At 41.1% G+C, this 23,932-nt stretch overlaps 1 protein-coding gene across 2 annotated transcripts in view; it reads right to left on the reverse strand.

Annotated features, from left to right (window-relative positions):
• The window catches only part of fnbp4 (formin binding protein 4), a 29,230-nt gene that overhangs the window by 3,904 nt on the left and 1,394 nt on the right, over window positions 1–23,932 (reverse strand). For both annotated transcript variants that reach the window (XM_062546708.1, XM_062546709.1), the window contains exons 3-15: window positions 23,575–23,705; window positions 22,179–22,350; window positions 21,278–21,425; window positions 20,835–20,943; window positions 20,373–20,690; window positions 19,990–20,185; window positions 18,369–18,466; window positions 17,133–17,237; window positions 16,556–16,689; window positions 15,449–15,603; window positions 15,105–15,340; window positions 14,686–14,821; window positions 13,550–13,734 (exon numbers count right to left, since the gene is read on the reverse strand). In XM_062546708.1, coding sequence (XP_062402692.1) covers window positions 13,550–13,734; window positions 14,686–14,821; window positions 15,105–15,340; window positions 15,449–15,603; window positions 16,556–16,689; window positions 17,133–17,237; window positions 18,369–18,466; window positions 19,990–20,185; window positions 20,373–20,690; window positions 20,835–20,943; window positions 21,278–21,425; window positions 22,179–22,350; window positions 23,575–23,705 — 2,123 coding nt within the window. The remainder of the gene's footprint in view (window positions 1–13,549; window positions 13,735–14,685; window positions 14,822–15,104; window positions 15,341–15,448; window positions 15,604–16,555; window positions 16,690–17,132; window positions 17,238–18,368; window positions 18,467–19,989; window positions 20,186–20,372; window positions 20,691–20,834; window positions 20,944–21,277; window positions 21,426–22,178; window positions 22,351–23,574; window positions 23,706–23,932) is intronic.

Genomic DNA, 23,932 nt, shown 5'->3' on the forward strand with positions numbered 1-23,932 from the left:
ATGCATGGTCCAAGTAGCCTGGGAAGCCGTCTAGTTATGAGGGTAGGTTAGCTAACTGCAGTTCAAATGCTAACCGCGACTAGCATCGCTAGTTGGTTTTAACTTTACCGAGGCTGTTTATACTGAATTGCAACTGCTGTTATGAAGACAGTTTGGAGCCTGGCAGACGTGAAGGCAGTGAAAGGTAATTAAATGCATGGTCCAAGTAGCCTGGAAAGCCAAACTATGTTAACTGTAGCCTAAGTTTAATATGGAACGAGTACGTGTTGCTGATATCATTTCGCAACTCATCGAGCTAGCAAGTCAAGCTAGTCTACATCAGGCAGTGCATAGATAATATTATTACACTTTTTTACAGTCAATGAAGCACCAAGTGAAAGTCAATGTTTGCTTTATATCCAGTGGCAGTGGTGCTGATGTCGTTTGAATAAGTACAGTAAACTTAGTCAGAAGATCTAAAAATATTTGCATTCATGCTAGCTGTATGGTCTATGTGCCACCTATGAATCCCCCTGTTGCAAGCTGCTGCCAAGTAGGCTGGTCATGTCTAAAGCGTGATTATTTTCAATAACTACTTCTCCTGATTGATTGTCATTGACACCGTCAGGGTATGGCTTACCAAGACAGGGAGAAAGTAAGCTGTGTATGGCAGGTGCGTGTGGTAGGCTAGGCAAGGCAGTGCTATTCCATGCAAACTGCAGTGGTGGACTGCGTGATCGCTGGTCAGGCCACCCCCAACCAGCAAAATGTGACGTGATATATATCTATATGTCTATATACTGTATCTATCTAGGATATCTGTATATATCTATGTATATATCTATAATCTGCACTTTTTACTGCTGAACAGTGTCTTGCTCGTTTCTCTTTACTCCTCTCTCATGTCAATCTCAAGGGGGCTTGTTCAGTGGTCCCCAACGTGACGCAATAGAGTACATTGAGGGGGAAAGAAGAATCATTGCAAACCTCAAATCATTGCAACATCAAATAGGCCTACAATGGATAACAGTTTAGATGAGTAGTACCTAATGCAAATTTGTTTAATAATGCAAACCTTGCAATACGGCCTTTAACATATGTGATATTTTGGATACCCATTTCATTGCAGAGGGTAGGGTAATTGTGTTTGAAGGGGACGTGACTTAACATAGGCTATAATTAACTATTTTTACGACTTGATTCAAAGCAAGGTCGGGGGCATATATTTTTTTTTTTACAGTTAAGAGTTTTCCGACACTCAATGTGCCGCTACCATGGCAGGATTTTTCTGCTTGGCTTTCGTTATGAAGCTTGACTTGACCTGTCATCGATGCTGCCCCGTCAGTGCAAACTACGCATATCCCTGCTAACTTAACTGGAAAGCTATACTGGACGCGTAACTGAAGCGTTCCGTTCGCGACGCGTACAATTCATTTTAGATGACTGGTCCATCTCCCACATCTGTTATAGCTACTTTAATAGTGGAAGCTAATTCAACACTTCAGTTCTGCACCGGATGTAGCTCCCCTGTACGCTCATGATTTGTAAAGCAGGCAACAATTCTGTTACCCTGAACATCTCATCTCCGGTAGCATTGTCCAGTTCTTTGCCAAATAAAATGATCTGAAATCTCATCATCCACGTATCTCACGTTAGCGATCAACTGGCAAGGCCAACTGGTCAGTGGAGTTTTTCCATTTCTTATGCAGCATCTGGCCCTAGCATCACTTTAACCATTTGCAGGCTAGAATGAGCGACTCTGTTAAATTGTGTGGCTTTTTTAAATTTAGCAAACAAATCTGAAAAACGAGCCACACGCACAATAGAAAGCATAGCATTCAGTGTCTTTGTTCTGGTGCAGCACATTCCGAGGTTCATGTGGAAGCGAATGCACTCTCTTTAAAAACATATCCATTGCGTGCACCTGCATTCTGCCGTCTGCTGTCAATACAGAACAACAAACAAACAAACTTAATGTTAACGAAGTTGTTAACATTACGCCCTGAAGTAAAGTAAACTGTAGCCTATTGTTGTTTGTGCTGCAAAGAAAACTTGAATTGATATAATTGCAATATAATTATTATGGCCAAATTTTTTTTTATGAAATGATATATCAAAGCAGGTAGAAGTAACTGTAGTCGCTTGACATTTCTGAGGATTTACATATTTCCATCAGGGCAGTGGTATAGAAATTCTTCAGTGGAGGGACCACACTAGTTAATCACGCCATCAACACCTTCTTACCTTTTCTTCTGTTATTATTATAGTGCATGAAAATGCACTATATTGTTCTTCCTAGGTTTCTTATTATTATTCTTTTTCTTCTAACGCTCGCAATTCAGCTTGAACCGTTTAACGTAGAAACTTGATTCAAACTTTGCTACGTAGGTCTTACTAAGGAGACCTGTGCAATATATTTTTCAACTTTGTAACTGTTATACTTTTTAAACTGTAAATTAAAAACTATTAAACATTTCCCCATAGACTTAACATTGCTCATTATGACATCACGGCAGCAATTAGAATGTTACGCCAGGTGGCCAGTCCAGGTGCAGCAGCTCTCTCTCTCTCTCTCAGGCTACATACACTGGCTCTCTTAAGACTAGCCAGTTAAATTGATTACACCTGTATCTGTATCCACTACTCTCAGTAGAGAGCTGTGTCTCTCCAGTCTACAAGAATATAAGGCACATTCCATCCAACTTTCTATCCATTCATCTTCTTCAGACCATTCACTCATCCACCCATTAAACTGTCTATCAACATCTATTAAACAATCTGCCTATCAACATCCATTAAACTCTCTGTCTATCAACATTAATTAGACTATCTACATTCAACTTTTAAATGATTTACTCTGTCTCAGGCTTTAAGCACACTCTCTCTTAAGACTAGCCAGTTAAATTGATTACGCCTGTATCAACTACTCTCAGAGAGCTGTATCAGTGTCTCTCTTAACAAGAATATAAGGCACATTCCATCCAACCTTCTATCCATTCATCTTCTTCAGACCATTCACTCATCCACCCATTAAACTGTCAATCAATATCTATTAAACAATCTGCCTATCAACATCCATTAAACATTCTGTCTATCAACATTAATTAGACTATCTACATACAACTTTCAAAGTATTTACTGTGGGTGCCTCTCAAGCAGCGTTTATATGTCCTCCCTCGCTCCTCGATCCTCAATGATCTACATAAAGAAAGATAGAAGAAGGGCTAGACTATCCCATTGTTGCCGCTCCATCATTCTTTATGTAGATCAGTGAGGATCGAGGAGCGAGAGAGGACGCGTAAACGCTATATGAGAGGCACCTTCTGTCTCAGGCTTTAAGCATACAATCTCATTTAGACTACAGATTCTGTTTCACTACTTCCTCTGTCCACAACTGTTTCAAAATAAAGGTCCTCACTGCAATAATACACTATTAAATCATTTAACCATTGTAACTACTCAACTATTTAACTGTTCAACCATTCCAACTGTCAGTTATCAACTATGCCTCCAGTCAACTACACGAAACCTCCATGTACCTAGCAATCAACATACCAACCATTAAAATTAAGCGTTTATGACCGTTTCCATAGCAACCAACATGATTATACTGCAGTAACTTCTTGTTTCCTGATAGTGGCCACCATGGATACCCTAGCAACAAATGTTTCAAAATAAAAGTCCTCACTAGCAAGTTAGCTAGTTAGCATAGTTAGCATTGTTAACATAGTTAGCATTTTTAGCATAACTGCTAGAAATCATCGGTTAAGTTAGCTAATCAACCTGGTTAGCATTGTTAGTAAAGTTAACATTGCTAGCATAATAAGCATTTTTAACGTAACTGCTAGAAATCATTAGCTAAGTTAGCTAATCAACATTTTAACATGAATAGAAATCATTAGTTAAGTTAGAACTGGAATGTTTCATCTTTAAACTGTCTACCTTCACACTATCAACTCTCTGTAAACTATGCAACCACCATGTTTACCCTAGCTACACCTTAGTAACCATATCTACATTATCTATCTATTTTTGCATTTTCATGCACTGGTAATTCCTTGGAATTGCATTTCTAGTTACTATTCTTTAACTTTATGGTAGAAAGTGAGTCCAGCAAATTGAGAACCTAGGATCCTGTTTATGTTTATGAATGTGACTCCAGTATATGTTGAGACATAAGAGTGGAAAAGGGGGTTACATTTATATAATGCAAATGATTATGTTAACAATGTCATCGAATATGTTGTACAAACAAGAAGAGCGAAATGGTAAACTTTTAAGAAATCATCATCCACATCATAGTATGATGCTGTGTGGGGTTATGGACTTGACAGTTTTGCATGGAATTGCCCATGCAGTATATACATATTTAAGCAATATAGCACGAGTGGGAGTGGGTTGTTGCTAGATATTCCCACGGGTGTTGTTCGGCCGTAGCCTCCGGCCTCGAGGCTACGGCCGAACAACACCCGTGGGAATATCCAACAACAACCCACGATCACGAGTGCTATATTGCTTTTATACAACAATTCTACCACTTCTTTTTTGCGCTAATTTCCCATTATCATGTAAACGTTTAAATCGCTAAAACTGTCTTGTTTGTAGAACTAACTTCTCTCCGCCACAAATTTCTACTTCATGCAGGACAAACTGCCGTTACTAGTTCTAAATGGATGGTTGCTATGGCCAAAGGCCAGTCGTTAGTTCTAAAAGCACGTTGCTATGGCCAAAAGCCAGTCGTTAGTTCTATCTCTCCGGTTGTCAAGCAATGTAGAATCTAGCCTAATAAACGTTAGCTCGCATTGCGTCTGGTTAGGACATGCTTTTAGCTTTGAAACATCACTATTTTACTTAGCCTACATGCCATCCAACTAGCTAATATCCACCTCCGTCATATTCTATGTTCTGAGCGTCTGTATTTCAGCTTGGATGCAACGTGACAGTTCGGTTTACACTTGACAATTTGACATTGTATCGCGGAGTGATTTATTATTAGCTGTGAAAAGTCCGAGTGGATTATCGTGGGATATCTCAACTCATGGAACGTCTCTCGGCCAATCAGAAACAAAGAAACCGCTTCATAGAACCCAATTGTTGTATAATAAGATTTGACACATTGCAGTTTTTTAATGGTGGGGTTATTTATAAATCAAAGAATTGTGGGTAGATGTGGGTGAACTGTGCAACATGCAGTTTGTGGACATGAGGCAGACGTAACAGACAGATATTTGTGTTTGAGGGGGTGATGTGTATGTGTGTGTGTAAGTGTGTGTGTGTGTGTGTGTTTATGTGAAAGTCTTCGTTGCTGGTCAACTCAGCGACATGCAGTTTGTGGACAAGAGGCAGATGTAACGGACTGACGTTTCTGTTTGAAAGAGTTGTTTGTGTGTGTGTGTCTTTGTTGCCGGTGTACAGTATTTCTGAATATGAATGCTGTCTGGACAGGAAATGGCACAGCTTTTATCACATGCAACCAATCCAAAATCGATTTCATATTCAGAAACGTTAACCAGTAACAGCCTGGTTGCTTTGACATATCAAAACCAAATTTGATCCTATTACATCATTTGAACAGGTGAGTCGTCCTGTTTATTTTACCATCCATTTGAGGCTATAACACATTGCAACTTATTCAACAGTGAGTAAACTGCGGATGTTCCCGCATAACAGAATAGCTATAACATTAGGCTACTCGTATTTGTTCTAGAAACATGCCTAGTTCCTTAGGCTCCCTCCTTCCTTCAGTGGTTACGTGTTTCATGCTGGCTACACGTGAACAACTCATACTTAATTCAACACAAGGTCTACAGACCTTAGAGGTGTACATTTCATTTTCATACATCAAAGCGTTAGCCCTTGACAGCCAATCAAATTCTATGTTGAAGCGTCCAAACAGGAAGTGAGGTCAAATCTCGGAGACGCTTTGAGGTATTGAGACCATATTTGGCGGCATGATTTTGGACACCATCCAAAGTAGCCTCAGTAAATGTGTTGTAATTTGGCCACTAGGGGGCGCCGCAATTAGCAAAAATGCATTTTGGCTCATATCTCTTTACGTCTTTGGGATGACATCTACATTTTTACATTGGATGTGCTCTGGGCCATACCACTGATGAATCTAGGCAACTTGTCAGGTCAGTGTAAGAATTCGGCAATCGAGGGCAACGCCGCCAAACTCGAAGCAGCTTCGCGTCTTGGCCAAACTTTGGCGCTTTGACCTGAGGACGAGCAGTCGCGTCTCCTGCCGGGCGCTGTCGCGGCGCGTCTGAGCAAGCACACTTCGCACTTTCCCACCGGGAAATGCATTCTAGTTATTATCATATATCTTAACGCCAACTTTTGTCTCCCTGTCTTGTCCTAGGGATTTGGAGCTAGAGACGCCGTTCCACCTCTCACGCGTGCGTCCTGATGGGAGGATGGTGGCTTGTATACAGCTTTTTGATACGCCTTGTCGTTCTCCCGTTATTCCAGTTTTTCCGGTCGATTTTTTCCCATAGGAATGAATGGAAAAGCGACTTTTGAGCGCTGATGCCCACACATTTTTCCACCTGTAGCCCAAACCGTAAGACATAAAGTCATGAAATTTGGTACGCTGATAGAGGAGACTACCCTGATTGACACCACCAGGTTTCATGCTCGCCACTCTCACGCCCTAGCGCCACCAACTGGTCAAAGTTGGAAAACACGTTAATGCCTGTAACGTTTGATCCGTATGGCCGATTTTGATAAAACTTATACCATTGGAATCCTCTGACTCAGCTGATTCCAACGCACCATGTGATGTAATTTTCCGCCATGATGGATTTTCCACCATTTTGAATTTTGTTCAAAGTCAAAGTAAAGCGACTCTGGCCGCATAGTTCCTCCGATCGTCATGAAACTTGGCACGCGTGATCTACAGACCAAGGCGAATCAACCGCTTTGATTTCGCCTTCATACGTCCAAGCGTTCGCCTGTGATAACCAATTAAATTCAGCGAGCGAAGCCGCCAAACAGGAAGTGTGCCTATCTTGGAAATACTGTGACGTATGAAAGCCATATTTGGTGGGATGACTTGAGACCCCATCCAAAGCACCCTCAATAAATTTGGTGTTATTCGGACTGTCGATGGCTCTATAATTAGCAAAAACGTGTGTGTTGACGAATGTATACTATTAAGCAGAATAGCTCATCTTAAATTGCTTAAGTAATGTCAAAAGGACATTCCAGAGTGATTTAAGATACAATGTTGATATTTTTTTTTAAAAAATCAAAGTATGCCAATTCTTGCAAAAGTAACTGGGACGGGATCCATCATTTCCATAGTTTGATGACAGCGTAGTTGTATGGTATCATTGCGCCGATATCTTAGTCGGACCTGTCTGAGATTGTCCGCAATGGTGAGATTTGGGTTGTCGGCAGCATTGTCTCATCCCGAGACTGAGTATATCTTAACGACGCCATGGCCTCGAGAGGCAAGTACGGACTTATTCGTTGTTAATAATGTTCAGTGTCCAGGTGGTATATAAGGTTGCAATCACACGACTTTTCACTGTGACGGTGTTTCGTTTTTGACAATTTGTAATAGTTTCTCTTCGTAATGAATTGCTATTTAGGAGATTGTAATGATTACAGGATATCGTTTGATATATTTGTGATGTTTTGAGAGTAATTCGATTTTATTTCTTGTTATTTACCATAATTGACCGGAGCATTCTGGGTAACTTCCTGTAATAAAGACCGCTCCTGCACGTATGCACCAGTCATTATGTCCGTGCACTTTCTGAGCGAGAGAGACATTGTGCTATCTTTGGCGTGCGTGTGATGATAATTGACCATAAAGTGAGTTTGACACCTCATTCCTACATGTTTATTGTTTAGTCAATAATATTGTCACGGTCTGAGCCGACCAAGATTTCGTTTATGTTATTGCACTCAGTATTTACCAGTCATTTGTTATGTTAGAGCGCCATCTACTGGCCTTATCAGAATCTACTTTGGAGTGAAAGTAGGCTAGTAAATACTTCCTGCTTAGCGTTAAAACGAGAGAAGTCACTGAGATGATTCACACTGGTTGCTGTCTCCGGACAATTTATGTTTTTCACCTGCTATAGTTATTTCTTACCCATACGAAGGCAATGCCTGTAAGTATACATTGTTCTAGTGAAATATGTGTTTAGACATAAGTACAGAAAATAAGATATGTGAGAAAGATTTCTTTGTTTTTTGATATGGCGGCAATTCGCTATATGCGTGGCTAAACAAGACAAATGAAAATAGTTTATTTTTGTATTGACAGTTTTACAGCATAAATGAAGGAAAGGAGAAAAAAGTGAAGATTTCCTGCATTCTTTGTTCGTCCTTGCCTAGTGATTGTAAACTTGCTGGATAGCTGAGCTAGCTCGAATTAGTGAGGCCAGTAGTCTACAATATTTACTGTTCAGCATGTTGTAACGTGCCTGAAACATGTTGTTTAACGTCTTAAGAAGATGTAATGGAGATTAGGCCTATTGTTTACTTTCGCTTTGCATTTTTATATGTAGGCTAGGCTACTGCTTTTGTATTCGTTGTGTATCCTTTGAATGTGCACAAGTTTACATCTGTTTTAGCATGTAGAATTCATTATAGTTTGAGTGATTATGTAGAAAAGGACGGGACATTTGTGTGTTCGCTGTGATTTAGCATTTGTTGCGATATTTCATGTGGTAAACTCGCGTGCCTTCCTGTTAAGTTTCTTATTTTTGTTAGTACCTGCAGAGACGTGCAAGTTCGTTGTGCACTTAAACAGAGATAATTAATTTACCTTTTGACAATTCCTGCAGTTATCCTGAGTAATCCAGTCTTTGACATTCAGAGTTGCGAGTCATTGATGAAAAGTAAGTTTGTATTTAATTCACACTGGTATGCAAGAGGTTTGCTAATATAGTTAAACTTGCTCTTGACATAATTTCCATGAAGTAATATAGTGTAAGTGTTCTTTGAAATTATAATACTTCATGTGTTTCGCTTAGGAATCTACCGTTTAGCGTTATACTGTTGTAAGGATGTTGCATTTTCAAATGGAAGTTTTTAACGCTATTACACCGTACCATTTTACGCCGCTAGATGGCGTAATTGACCACATAATAACTGTAGTCACGAACAAAAAGGTTCCCTTTCTATCTTGAAGGGGTTAGCGTTGCTGTATGTGTGTCCTGGCTTACAATTCAGTTTAATGAGCTTAGTGTTGATGCATTTCTGTATGCTGCAGATATATTATTTGTAAGACTAGAACCTAAATTGTATTTGTCTTTTTCTTATTTCAGACTATCTATATATATATATAAATAGCCATACCCATATTTCTCTGTATGGAAATCCTGAATGTCTCTGCTGGAACAATACAAAGTTAAACCCCATCTCTTCTCCGTCCTATATTCTAACCGATATACCATCCAGTATATTGCCACTACCTACCCGAATCAGTGCAAACCTATAACCTCCCCAATAATAATAGTAATTATAATTAGGTAAAAATAATAGTTTCCGCTTTAGGGAGAAATCCCAGAATTCCACTACAGCTAAGGAAAGTGGGAGCTACGTTTTTCGACTCAAGCTTATGTGTGGAGACTTAAACTGGGAAGTTTGGCCCACTTATAGCAGTTAACAATTCTAGGTCCAATTAATTACATCCAACACAAAGTGTTATAGAAAGTATTACTGTGTGTTTCATTTAACTATTGTTCATGGTAAACATTTAATTAATTTAGGCTATGGGTGGTATAGGTGAATTATTACCACACAGTTACTATTTAGAACTACGTAATCCTTAATTGAGATTTCATTGAAAGTGATAGGTTGAACTTTTAAAAAGGGGTTTAAAAACTATTTTTGTACTTTCATTTTATTATGTCATACTGAACTGAATTCTAAGAGTTAAAAACAAAGGATACAATAAATGTTTTGTGATTGTTGCATTATGCATAGTATTTCATTTAGGATAAGCTATATCAAAGCAGGTAGAAGTAACTGTAGTCACTTGACATTTCTGAGGATTTACATATTTCCACCAGGGCAGTGGTAAAGACATTCTTCAGTGGAGGCACCACAGTTAATCACGCTATCAACATCTTCTTACCTTTTCTTCTGTTATTACTATTCTTTAACTTTATGGTAGACTGCGAGTCCAGCAAATTGAGAACCTAGGATCCTGTTTATGTTTATGAATGTGACTCCAGTATATGTTGAGACATACGGGTGGAAAAATAGGTTACATTTATATAATGCAAATGATTAAGTTAACAATATCATTGAATATGTTGTACAAACAAGAAGAGCGAAATGGTAAACTTTTAAGAAATCATCATCCACATCATAGTTTGACGCTGTGTGGGGTTATGAACTTGACAGTTTTGCATGGAATTGCCCATACAGTATACATACATATATATATATAAATATATTAAGATTTGACACATTGCAGTTTTTTAATGCAGGGATTATTTATAAATCAAAGAATTGTGGGTAGATGTAGGTGAACTTTGCAACATGCAGTTTGTAGACAAGAGGCAGACGTAACACACAGATATTTGGGTTTGAGGGGGTGTTGTGTGTGTGTGTTTGTGTGAAAGTCTTCGTTGCTGTTGCCGTTGTGGGTCAACTCAGCAACATGCAGTTTGTGGACAAGAGGCAGATGTAACGGACTGATGCTTCTGTTTGAAAGAGGTGTATGTATGTGTGTGTGTCTGTGTGTGTGTGCCTTGTTGCCGGTGTACAGTATTTCTGAATATGAATGCTGTCTGGACAGGAAATGGCATAGCTTTTATCACATGCAACCAATCCAAAATCGATTTCATATTCAGAAACGTTAACCAGTAACAGCCTGGTTGCTTTGACATATCAACACCAAATTTCATCCTATTACACCATTTGAACAGGTGATTCGTCCTGTTTATTCTACCATCAATTTGAGGCTATAACACATTGCAACTTACTCAACAGTGAGTAAACAGCAGATGTTCCCGCAATACTCCTAACATTACTCGTATTTGTTCCAGAAACATGCCTAGTTCCTTAGGCTCCTTCCTTCTTTCAGTGGTTACGTGTTTCATGCTGGCTACTCGTGAACAACTCATACATAATTCAACACAAGGTCTACAGACCTTAGAGGTGTACATTTCATTTCCATACATCAAAGCGTTCGCCCATGGCAGCCAATGAAATTCGATGGCGAAGCCTCCAAACAGGAAGTGAGGTCAAATCTCGGAAACGCTTTGAGGTGTCAAGACCATATTTGGTGGGATGATTTTGGACACCATCCAAAGTAACCTCAGTAAATTTGGTGCAATTTGGCCACTAGGGGGCGTCGCAATTAGCAAAAATGCATTTTGTCTCATACGGTATCTCTTTATGTCTTTGGGATGACATCCACATTTTTACATTGGAGGTGCTCTGGGACATACCACTGATGAACCTAGGCAACCCTTCACGTCAGTGTAAGAATTCGGCAATCGAGGGCAACGCCGCCAAACTCGAAGCAGCTTCGTGTCTTGGCCAAACTTTGGCGCTTTGACCTGAGGACGAGCGGTCGCGTCTCCTGCCGGGCGCTGTCGCGGCGCGTCTGAGCAAGCACACTTCGCACTTCCCACCGGGAAATGCATTCTAGTTATATATATATTTTTTTTTTTAACATACATATATATATATATATATATATATATATATATAATGTTAGTTTGTTATAGGTAGAATGCAACACACAATTAAAAATATTTTACTTAAATTCATATAAATATGAACTGGTCAGATGAACCCCCGGTTGGCTCAATAAGCCCCACAGCCATCATGTTGGGAAAAGTGCCCAGTTTAGTGACAAATAACTTGGATATTTGTGTTCACACAGTACAGAAAGCAATGACTAGAAAATCTGTTATGTCTAGAAAAAGGGAAAAAAGATCAAACTGATTCCACAGGGCCCTACAAGGCATCGGCAGAGAGGTTTAACTCATTGCACAACTCCTGCTAGTATCTTTCCTCTAAATATCGGCTGCTCGTCATTAATATTGGATCAAACTTTAAAGCAACACTGAAGAATTGTTTGTACCTTAAAATAATGTTTCCAAAATCGTTTCAGTGGTTCATTACAAGAATAGGGTGAATTACACTTCTGCATTCGCTTCACGGCCCTCTATCAGCTATAACTGCTCTATACCAGTTTTTTTTTTTACAAGTTTACCAGATCGGGTAGCCGTTCTGTAGTACGATGGTATAAGACATAAGAAAATACAAATTACTTGCTTCTATGTCACAATACATCATACATTCATAAAATCATGCAACATACTCTACCTTGTCTGTGGACATTTTTATTTGCTAAATAAACAAATAGCGCTAGTGCGACAGAGGAGAGGTGCATTAGCATTGCTTTAAGTCAAACCTAGTTTAAATTTAAAGCACTAACTCAGTAGCTGCAGAGCAAATGTGACTCTCCATGGCAAAACCAGTCGCTTGTCGCAACAGGCGTTTCCGAGAAAAATGTCCATTTATGTTACTTGTGCTAAAATCGTGGAATTTTTTTTGTGTGTGTTTTGAAACAGTGGGAGGTCTACACTGTACGGCCGTGAATACATTTCGCTGAAAAATTTACCTTTTCTAGTCTAAAAACGTGAGTTTCTTGAGGTGAGAAATTTAACACTAGCAGAATGTTAGAGGCGTCTCGCTTTTGCCCCTCTACTCTAATATTTACGGTAAATGCACTCATTGACGACCACCAAGCTATCCGCGTGCTGTGCCGTTGTAAATACAAGTAAGTACCGTAAATCTTAAAGTAGCTGCGACCTTACAAAGCGTTCGTGAGTGTTGAGCCGACAGTCAACTTCAGAGGCAGATTTCTCCGTTTCTCTCTTGGCATGACAGGATGAACTCAACTCCTTTGAATGTTTATATTTCAGTAAAATCACATTCAATTCATTAGATATGGGTATCGTTTTGAAGGTTGATTATTCCCTTTCGTGAAAACTTAATGACTGTAATTTTGAAAATTTTAACAATGTGACTGATTTCGCTGTGGAGGATCACAAATCACTAGCCTGACTCTCGCCAGACCCTTGTAGTTCCGCCATGCTCCACCAGAGGCTGAGCTCCACACAAGGGTCTGGACGCGAGGGCAATCCAAACCCCTGGGCCAGTGATCAAAAAATAAGCAACCAATCAGGAGCGCCGAAGCGAGTGTTTGATTCAAATAACAATGGCGGCACGCAGCGAGGAGTCTTGTGCTGACATTGATTCTGCTATTTCAACCGTTTTGTCGAATCTATCGAGTATTCATTCTTTAAAAGATTAACAGAGAATAGTTTTGAAGACATTTATTGGTGGCAAGGATGTTTTTACTCTTCTTCCGACCGGGTTTGGCAAGAGCTTGAAGAAGCCTAGTACGTCATTCAAGATAACAGGCAAGTGGTTTATCGAATCACATGCGAGGATGTTTTACAATGACCCGCCTTCAGAAATACATCTCCTATCGAGAAGTCCCAGATCCTTGTGTGAAGCAGACAGCGAACTACAGGATCTGGCGAAAGTCAGGTTAACAAATCACAGCCATTCTCAAACACACCTTTTCCTTCTTAGCCTTCTTGGTCTTGTCCACGGGCAATGCCTTGGCTGCCTCTGGTTCCGGAGGAGCTGGCATCTGGGAGGCTGGAGGCGGGGCTTGAACTGGAGGAGCTGGGGGGGCGGCAGCCTCAGGGAGCACACACGCAGCAGACACTCCCCAATAGGCACTTCCAGCCAACACAGGGGCTGCAGATTAAAAACAGGCCATGAGAACAGGAAAATACTGCAGCTTTTGTGTCAAGCTTTCAGACAGACGTGTATTTCCGCAATGTTCACAGACTTTTTACGCAAAGGTTTTTTTGTTGTGCTGTCTGAATTCATATGTCCTTACATCTACTACCGGAACTGCTACAGACCTAGTCAAGTTTCCGTAATGTTGCCGCCACAGATTCTATGTGAATGCAATCGCGGAAAAAATCTGCACTTGTCAGTGATGATCAAGGGAAGTATTACGTGTATTTAAAGCACCTTATGTCACTGAACAGTTCCATCTCTCGAACACGCTGCAGGTAATGCAGCAAGGCTGTAGCCTCCTCCATACTCGGTGTAAAAACTACACTCTTCCGCTGTCAGGCATGCACAGCTGACAGCGTGGCCGCATTTATTAGGCGTCATTATCTGCCCAGCGATCCAAAGCCCAAATGATGGAAATTCCTAAATTAGTTGTGAACAAAAGTTGGCCGTATACACTCTGCATATATGCTTCATGTCTGAATGTCCGCTACCGTCAGAAATGCGGAAAGCAATTATTGCAGAATGTGCGGAAAACCTGTTTGAAAACGGCTAATTAGAAATATTCAAATTGTACAACTACTTTTCTGTGAACTTGTCTGTTACATGTAATCTTGTTAATTACCAAAATAATATTATTGTATTAAGAATATTAATTGTATTGACTTCAAAAGTACATTTAAGATTACTTAGTTATGATAATGGTGATACTGGGAATTACATGGTAAGGTCATTTTATCTTACATTTTCAACTAATGGTTTGTATTTTTATTTGCTTAAATTGAGTCAACCACGGTTATATGGGTAAACACTCTAGAAATGTTGTGTAGCTATAGACTACAGCCTTAATATGGCAATATAGCCTGTCAGGACCAATTGTGCACTTGTTAACACTTCAACCCTCACCTGCTGTGGTAGATGACTGGGTATAAAGGACAGGACTGCTCCCAATGGTGACTGTTTTGTTAGTCTGCCCACTGCCAGGGGCTTTGCGTTTCTGAGCTTTGACCGTGATTCCCAAAGAGGCTGCTGCTTCTGCAGCCTGCAACATACAAACACAATCATTTCGTTGAGTCTTGTCAAGATATCTTAAAGTATGTTACAAATATGGAAACGCTAATCAGTAGGTATGCTCCCTATGACCTTGGTCAACCAGTTGACCTACAGGAAGAAATGCACACCTTTCTAAAGTCTCAGTCTATCCTTAGTAACTTTCTGCTGAGGATGCTTTGCAGTGCATGAGCTCACTCACTGATCTTGCAATAACAGAACACCTGCATAAGCCTCACCTCACAAACTAAAGCTAAGATGATTAAAGCACAGACCTTGCTGTCTTCTGTTCCAGGGGCAGGCGGCTCTCCTTCCTCATCCTCCATCTCCACCTCCTCGATCTCTCCATCATCACTGAGGGGGGGAGGGGGAGGAGGGGGGGGTGACTCTGGGGGTGGCGGGGGAGGCGGCGGTGCCTCAGAGGGAGGAGGGGGGTCATCTGGAGGCAGAGGTGGTTGTGGAGGCTGGGGAGGCAGCGAGGTTGGAGCCACTGGCCAGTTGGATGTTGGTGCTAAGGCAATAGATGAGGGGAAAGTTAATTCTAAACGTTCAATAGCATTTCTCCCATACAATAACAGATTCAGATGTGACTGCAACATAAGATCAGTGGAGTGTGCACCTGTTGGGGCACTGGTGGAGTTGCTCAGTGCTGCTCCATCTGGCTGGTTGCTGGAATTGGCTGGTTTGTTCCCCTCGTCCTCTTCCTCCACTACGGGGAAGTCCCACTGGGAGGCATTGGTCCGCTCATTCACATAGAAGTATCTCCTTTGTTCTCTAGAGGTGGAGAGACAGAGACACAGGTGCATCTCAAAAGCTGCACTCCCAACCAACCACTTGCACCAGAGCAGGAAAATAAGGGGGTGTCTGTATTACCCCACTGAATTGTGGTTGAGGTGTAGGATGTGTTGGGAGGGTATGTTCCAGCCCAACATAGGAGCCAGGAGGATTGGGGTAAGGATGCTGGGGATACCAATTGGCAACCCACCCTCTAATGTTTTTCTTTAAAAAAAAAAAATTAAAAAAAAATAGAAATAATAATGGGGGGGAAAAAAACATTTCCCTGGAGGGCCTGAAAAGCTGATTGACATGACATGTTCAAAGTTTGTTGACATCACACAGTCAGTTTGAAATCATACTCACACAGACAAGCACACAGTCCCCCGAGATGCCGAGAGAAAGCATCTTCAAAACGCGCAGGGGGGGCAACAGGAGATTTTTTTCTTTACAATGGCATCATGTAAAAGCAGTATGAAACAATGTAAGAGAATTTGTCTGACCTGTTGGATTCCACGTCAAGGCAGTCTTCGGTTGTGACACGCCCCTCTTCCAGGAAGTCACTCAGTGTAACCCAATCTCCTGCATTTGTGGGGGGGCAGTAGTCCTGCAAAGTGCAAAGCTTTCGCACGCGCAACCACCTCTGCTACGAGCTACCACAAAAATTCTGTCCTCTGACACACGACAGGACAGTCTAGGGGGCTCCTCTCTGTTCTGCTTGGCCAAGAAGGCCGGCCATTTTTGATGCTCCCTTACGTCAGCTAGAGCGCACCACCACCTCAAGTGTCTCTTAAAAATCCACCGTTCGTTGACACTCCCCTTTTAGGTATGTGAGCACATCACGGTCAGGGTTTACTTTCTGCCCGCTATCAAGGGCAATCATATCAGAGGTCACAGTTGTGCGGGAGGGGCGGGGGAGGGGTGAAAGATGTGAAAGGTAAGGAACGCGTACCTGTCCCAGTGGCAGGACCAGCCTTTAGGGGTGGCGTTAAGTTCATAATGTTTTATATGCTCGGCAGCCTCCTGCAGCCTGCGCCGGAGGTAGGATCCATTCAACGCACCCTCTCGCCAGTCTGCTATGCGCGTCTGCAGAGGGGACAGGGAGGAGGAGGAAGCAGTCGGGAGGGGAAAAGAAGGAGGGGTAGACAAGTGTCAAAACAGCAATAACTGAAATGCTATTTTAACAATGTCTATTCAACTCAGTGTTCAAATCAGTGTTTTTGGGGCCGATGACTGATTAGCTGAAATCTGTATCTGCCGATATCGATCACTGATCACCGGATGGGCATAGAAAGTCAGATATAGAAATTCAGATATAGAAATTAGTGTTAGGATGATTATTTTTGCATTTTTAAATGTTTGCGGGTGTATGAGTGTTTAATCCTGAATACTTTGGCCCTTGGTTTGGCATACTTGAATTCAGACCTTTTTTTCTTGAGCCACTTTAACTATTGAGTGAATAACGGCCAATAATGATGGATCGATTGGAGCATCCCTACTATTCAACCAGTGTCTTAACAACAGCTCACCTCTGTCTGTAGCAAAAGGAGTTGAAAGTTAGATATGGCCTTTTTGTTGATCCCCAAAAATTCCATTTTGCTGGTTAAAGTGTTGGCAAGCTCTCCAATCTGGAACTGAGAACAAGATGACATAAATCAACACCACAGTCACCTTGTTATTGCCACCATCATTATTGAGAAATACTCAATTTAGAAATAATACATTTTGGTTAGCAAACAGACCAGAAGAAACCCTTGTAGCATATATATATATATATATGTGTGTGTGTGTGTGTGTATATATATATATATATATATATATATATATATATATATATATATATATATATATATATACACACACACACACACACACACACACAGTGGGGAGCACATGTATTTGATACCATGCTAAAACAGGAATGTAAAATCATCATTTGACAATTGATCTTAATGCCTTAATTAAAAAACATTGTAAAAATCAAAACGCCAAGGACACCAATTTTCTTTGTGATTGAAGAATGTATCGGAAATAAATAAATGTTTTCCTTAAATGCTAAGGGAAGAAAGTATTTGACCCCCTATGTAACCCTATGGGAATTTAACACATAGGTTTAACATAGGGGCAGGCAGAATTCTATTTTTAAAGGCCAGCTATTTCATGGATCCAGGATATTATGCATCCTGATAAAGTTTCCTTGGCCATTGGAATTAAAATAGCCCCACATCATCACATACCCTTCACCATAGCTAGAGATTGGCATGGTGCTTTTTCCAGTAGGCCTATTAGCCTGTTTGATGCTCATTGAGCTCAATGCAAATCGCTACAGACTAGCATTGCCCAACCGTTAAAGTTGTAAGTTGTATATGCCCACAAAATCAACCTGAAAGATATGTTTGATTTTCACGAATCTATAATGCATCAATAAAATTATGTACATGGTGTCTGGTGAGATGCATGAATGCACACCATAGGTCATAAACATTACAAGTACCGTAAACATTGCAAACCTACTCAAAAGTCTACATTTATTTTTGTAAGATCATATTGAGTTTGAGTGTGTTGAGCTTAGAAGTCCCTTCAAAGTTAACCCGTTTGACAGAGCATTCCAACTATAGAATGAGTGAATTATTCCCTTTTCACCGTCCACAAACAGAAAGCACCAGTAGACCAAAACATGTCAGATTCAGTACACCCCAACAAAATATGACGTGCAACTCTCTTACTGTAGTGCTATAAACAACCCAAGCGATAATGAGCTCTACCTTGAGGTCTGCAGGCTCCTCCTCTTCTTTTGGCTGCAATCTGGAGATAACCTTCTCCTTGTCATCCTCATCGGGCTTGTCCAAAGATTTGGAATGTGCTGGACAGAAGGCAGTAGATTGATCAATATCATGCTGGAAACATGGATAATGTTTTGTGCTGTGCTGATGTAAATGCTTACATTTTAGACAGGTGCATTAAAGGTAGGGTATGGAATTAGCTTTTTTGGCCATTTTTGCAAAATCACTTGAAATCCTATTCCTAACCCACTTACAGCCACCGAGTCGGAAGCACTGAAATGGAAATGAAACACGTCAATCATCTGTGGAACGGGCAGGGCTTGAAAAACTCCAGCCAATAATATCCTTTACCCTGCCTCTACCATCATTTCATAGCTCGTTCGTCAATCTAACGCTCTTCCTCCTCTTCCTCTTCCTCCCCCTCCGCACGCATGACCCTTTCATGCACATACTCAAAGCTGGTGACCGCGAGCCAGTGCTGAAACGAAACCAACTAGGCCTGCTGCCTATGCCTGCTGTACATCCCCTATGTTCCCCTCTTGCTATATGTAATGTGTCACTTCATTTCTATACAAACTAAGACAGCGGATACCTTCGGAAACTCAAGCACCTACGCAATAAATAATAAATAAGCTATGTAGCAAAAGTTGTAAACATAAAACCGAAACTTAACCGCTTGGAGCTACAGTGGAATAGGCGAGGCCAGCACTATTCAGGAGGTTAACGCCCCGGTAAGAACCAAACTAGATTCTGTTCAAATATACACACCTATGGCTACTGAAAAATGTAAGGTTCATTTATCAAATGTTATTTTGGTGTATTAAAATACACAAAAGGGCTGGTAGCCTAATTGGTGCTTTTACAGTGCTGTACAGACGCCAAGCTGGCATTTCATTTTATACAGCTCAAGAGTGCCTAGCCTGGCTCGCTCTCACACATCTGAATTCTCGCTTGTGCATGAATGCGCGTCCATGAAGGGAGGGACTGGAGTTGTGTTTGTTCAAAGTTCAAAATCTGCTGGCCATTTTGTGAATTCCATACTCAACCTTTAATATGCAAAGGATTGGTCATTGCGAACATAGAGGTAGCCTGGCTTAACCAGACTCAAATTTGTATCAGAATTTGAATCTGATTACATGTCATTTGGATTTGATTTTGGTGAGTGTTTCAACCTAGCCTGAAAGCCAACACGAATTTACCCCACCCACAAAATTTGAGGACGTCAAATGCCTTAATCGCCGTTTTCTGTTCGTCTTCTAAAGTTATTACGCTGTCAGATATCTTGTAGAACAGCGGCTATGGCAGAATCTAATCATCTCCTTTCTCCAGCGGCAGCGGTTTTGTTGTCAGGCGTGCTAAGGTGACGTAGATGACCGCTCCGCTGTTTCTCATCTGGCCATGATCATATACAGCCCACCCAAACGATCCGATAGGCCCCAACACATCCTATATGAGCATAGAGACTTCTCAATGGAGTGACTCCAGGGCAAATGTCCTACCCTCAAACTTTGTGGGTGGGATCAATTCAGGCTGACTTCCAGGCCAAGCACAAACACTACACACTTTATGACCAAGATATCATAATCAGTGCATCTGATCTTACTACTGTCACTCTGGTCTTGTGTGTCCACTGCAGTCTTGTCAGAGCTTCGGCTAGTGGAGTCTGGGCTCGGGGGACGAAGGAAAGTCTTCCACTTCTTCTTTGTGGCCAAGGGGTGGGGGCCTTCTTGACTAGCTTCAGAGCAGGGGCTGGAGCCTCCAGCACTGCCGTCCCCTTCTTCAAGAGCGCGGAGTTCAGCCTGCAGTTTTGCAAAAACAAAGGCACGTTTACAATGAATCATTTAGCAGACACTCTAGTCGGAACCTACATAGATCATACAGTATCGTCTTAGATCACTTTTCAAGACCCTTGCTCTATCAGCTACACACATTTTTCATTTTACAGTTCATCAATTTGACATTTTAGACTCCAAATACATGTCTAACCTTTTTCCTCTCTAGAGCCAGCTCCAATTCTATTGTGTCTTCCTCTGCTTCCGAGTTCACTGGTGACTGACTCCTGCTTGGCTGGTTGCTACAGGAGACGCTATCCAAGTCTCTTGGTGCAGGCGACCCAGAGGGGTGGGTACCATCATCATCCCCATCTGTGGTATCCATCTTCTCTTCCACAGCAATCACTCTCTTCCTCCATCTCTCTTCCGCCTCTTTTACCTCATCTGGAATTAGCGGTGCGAGGAGGGAGGCTGCAACACCTCTCCTCTCCTCCTCCTCACTGGTCAGGGCCACAACACTCTCCATCACTTCCTAAAAGGACATTAAACAAAATGCATAGTTAAAAAAAAAAAAAATCCCTATAATCATGATAGATTTTCATACCGTTTCATCTGTAAGACACTACAAACTTAACAACAACCACTCTGCAATACTACAGATCAAAACAAAACTTACTTTCTTTTTTGCCTCCTTCTTCACGGTTGGTTCGCTGACAGAAATGGCCGCGGGCTGCTCAGAGTAATATGCTGCATTCTGCGCTACACCGTTGCCATTGACAGTGGAGCTGTGGAGCCACAAGGGGAACTCATCGTAAAACACACTACGCACACACCGTGCTACTCATACAGCACTATCCATAATACCTTATGTAGTCTCATCAAGCTGAAGGTGCAGTCAGTGATTTTAGGCTCTTCTCAACGTCTCTCCTCAGTCCTCCGGCTCATTCCCACTGATCTACAAAGAACACTGGATAGACTAGAATATTGTTGCCGTCCCATCATTCTTTTATTAGATCAGTGGGAACGAGCCCGAGGACCGAGGATCGAGGACCAAGGAGAGACGTTGAGAGGAGCCTTCTAACTCAACACCTTTTCCTTCTCTCGGCCTTGTGGACTCACCTGTCTGTGTAATGCTGCAGGTCCTGTACCTGGTGGGCCAGGTAATGAGGCAGTTCCCACGCTACCTCATTGGTCAGGGTGTTCCAGTAGTAGTAACACCCAGTGTTCTCATCCCATACCTCCTGCCAATCACCCATTTCAACACCAACTGCAAAACCAAGCATTTTCACATTGACATTAATTGACGTTCACAGATTTGATCCAAAGCACCTCAGACAAAACGCATCCGGACAAAACACAGCTACAGTTCCACGTGTGCTACCTGGGGATCATGTTTGAAGTGTTGACAGCACTTTTCTGTAGAGCTACAGGAGCAAACCAGAATGGCACTCCAGCGGGAGCATACCTGTGCCACCTGCACCTCAGGCCTACAGGCCAGATATTCATGAGGGTTAGTGGAAACGAGTAGGACCAACCCATCAAAATTTAGAACTAGTCCAACTTTTAAACATTTTCATGATTAAAGCTTCGCTTTCTGCAATTCTACTGCCACAGTTTAAACTCCTGACGCAAGATGGGTATTGATCTTTATCCCTTTATGCATTTATAGACCTATTACAGTCTCACTGAAGCACCTTGTGATTAAGCAACAGTGGCAAACAAGGATCAAACCCATAACTTTTTGGCTTCAGATTTGTTTTAGCAAAACCAAACAATATACACATTTATGGGCTTCTTTCCCGACATTGTTAGCCATCTTACATTATGCAAAGATATGCAGAGTCAATTGTGTCAATCCTTTCCTGACACTGTCTGTTTAGAGCCTTGCATAATCATGCTTAAGTACATTTTTGAGCATAAAATGCATTGAAGTTTTGCTTGAATCCTCTTATATTAATCATGCCAGGTATTTGAAGTTTAACTGGAATGCCCCGTCTACAGTACAGCCTCCTGCACTCACCACCAGCCAGTGAATACTGCGTGTTGTACTGGAACGCTTGAGCTTGGCCATTGTGCTCGTGTGCCTGCTGGTCTGTTTTGGGTTCGGGGCGTGGAGGAGTAGGGGCTGGAGCAGCGCACTCAGCAGTACTCTCATCTGGTGGGCCTGGCTGTGTAGTTATGGCATCAATCTCCTGTACATGACATGAAATGACATTTGCATTTATCCAAAGCAACTCCGTAAGTATCAAACACTGAGCCAGTTCAGTCATAGTCATAATTAGCTTGATTTTGAGATCAAAATTATTCAACACAAATATACAATAATTTTGTGAACATCATCCATTTTCTAAAATTGAAAGAAACAGTGAATTTAAGTCTAAACTCAGTTCAACTGAAAAACACATAAAAACAAATTCATGCTAAAGAGATAATTGCCTAGATTGGGTGTCATGAAAGGCGCTTCGAATAAAATGTATTCTCAATATTATTATTATTATTATTATTATTATTATGGTTGTGCAATGTGCATACAACCATTACCACTGGGAAAAGGGGTGCATTGGATTGTACGCAAGACAAAACCAGGGCATTACTGCAAAACGTAATGCACCAAAACTGTTGTTATATTTCGATCATGTTGTATTCTTAATTACTGAAATTAATATTGACTAGTAACCAATTAATTTGATCAATTGCACAGTCCTAGAGCGATAGCGAATTTGACATACAAACAAATGCTAGGTACACTTTGGATCAGTCCAACTTTGGCCAAAATTACTAGACTGGATATTGGAAAATCAAACAAATTACTAATTCAATCCAATCCATTCAGCTATGAAGCTATACTCATATTAGGCAGTGGGCCAGATTTATTGGAATAAGAACTAGTGAGAGCCATCATTGTCATAGTCATTCTGATGGCAGTCATAGCTTTTCTGCATGGGTATCAGATTGTTGATTGATAATATACTCCTTTACTACATCCACTTGTGAGCAAACAAAGCATAAAGATTTATCATGTACTGTAGTCATATACTGCTCTTTCTTTCTTGAAATACCCCAGCTTCCACATCAGATAGAGACTATATGACTATGCCAACATAATGTGTTAGTGCAGTTATATTCCGTTATTGACATCTTTTTTCATGAGGATGTATTTTTGTGCTAATTTATCTTATATCGTATCAGAGACAAAGTTTATCACACATAATCATTAACAGGATGTGAATATCAAAACCATGTGTTATTGAGACACATGTCTGCCTCGAACAACAGGGCCCTATGTTGAACATGAGAGGATATCCCCTTGAAGCTTTTGTATCACTTTCAGACCTATGGCAGACAGTAGTTAGGAGCTACCTCCCTAAAATGACTTTTTACAGGTTATGCATCAAATGACATGGTGTAATACTTACAGCCATAAAATTAGCTAAGGTGCTGTCGATGTCTGCTGACTGGTTGAGTTTAGTTTTTGGAGCAGATGACTGGATATCCACTCCATCCTCTTCATCACTATCTTCATATGCCCCAAGAAGGGATAAACCCTCTGAAGAAAATAAACAAAGGTACATCAGATTAACATCGTGGTTTTTCGTCATTTAAATCAACCATTTTTTCGCCTACGAAAAACATATTTTAACTTTATGTTGTCTGTCATTGACCAAGCATTTCTTTTTTCAGAGAGCGATGACATAATGTAGATTATCGCATAATTGTGCCCTAAAATAGCAAACACCAAAATTAAGGTTAACGAAGGAAATCACCACGAGACAC

The sequence above is a fragment of the Sardina pilchardus genome, chromosome 10, assembly GCF_963854185.1.
Source record: "Sardina pilchardus chromosome 10, fSarPil1.1, whole genome shotgun sequence".
In the NCBI taxonomy this organism is placed as follows: Eukaryota; Metazoa; Chordata; class Actinopteri; order Clupeiformes; family Clupeidae; genus Sardina; species Sardina pilchardus.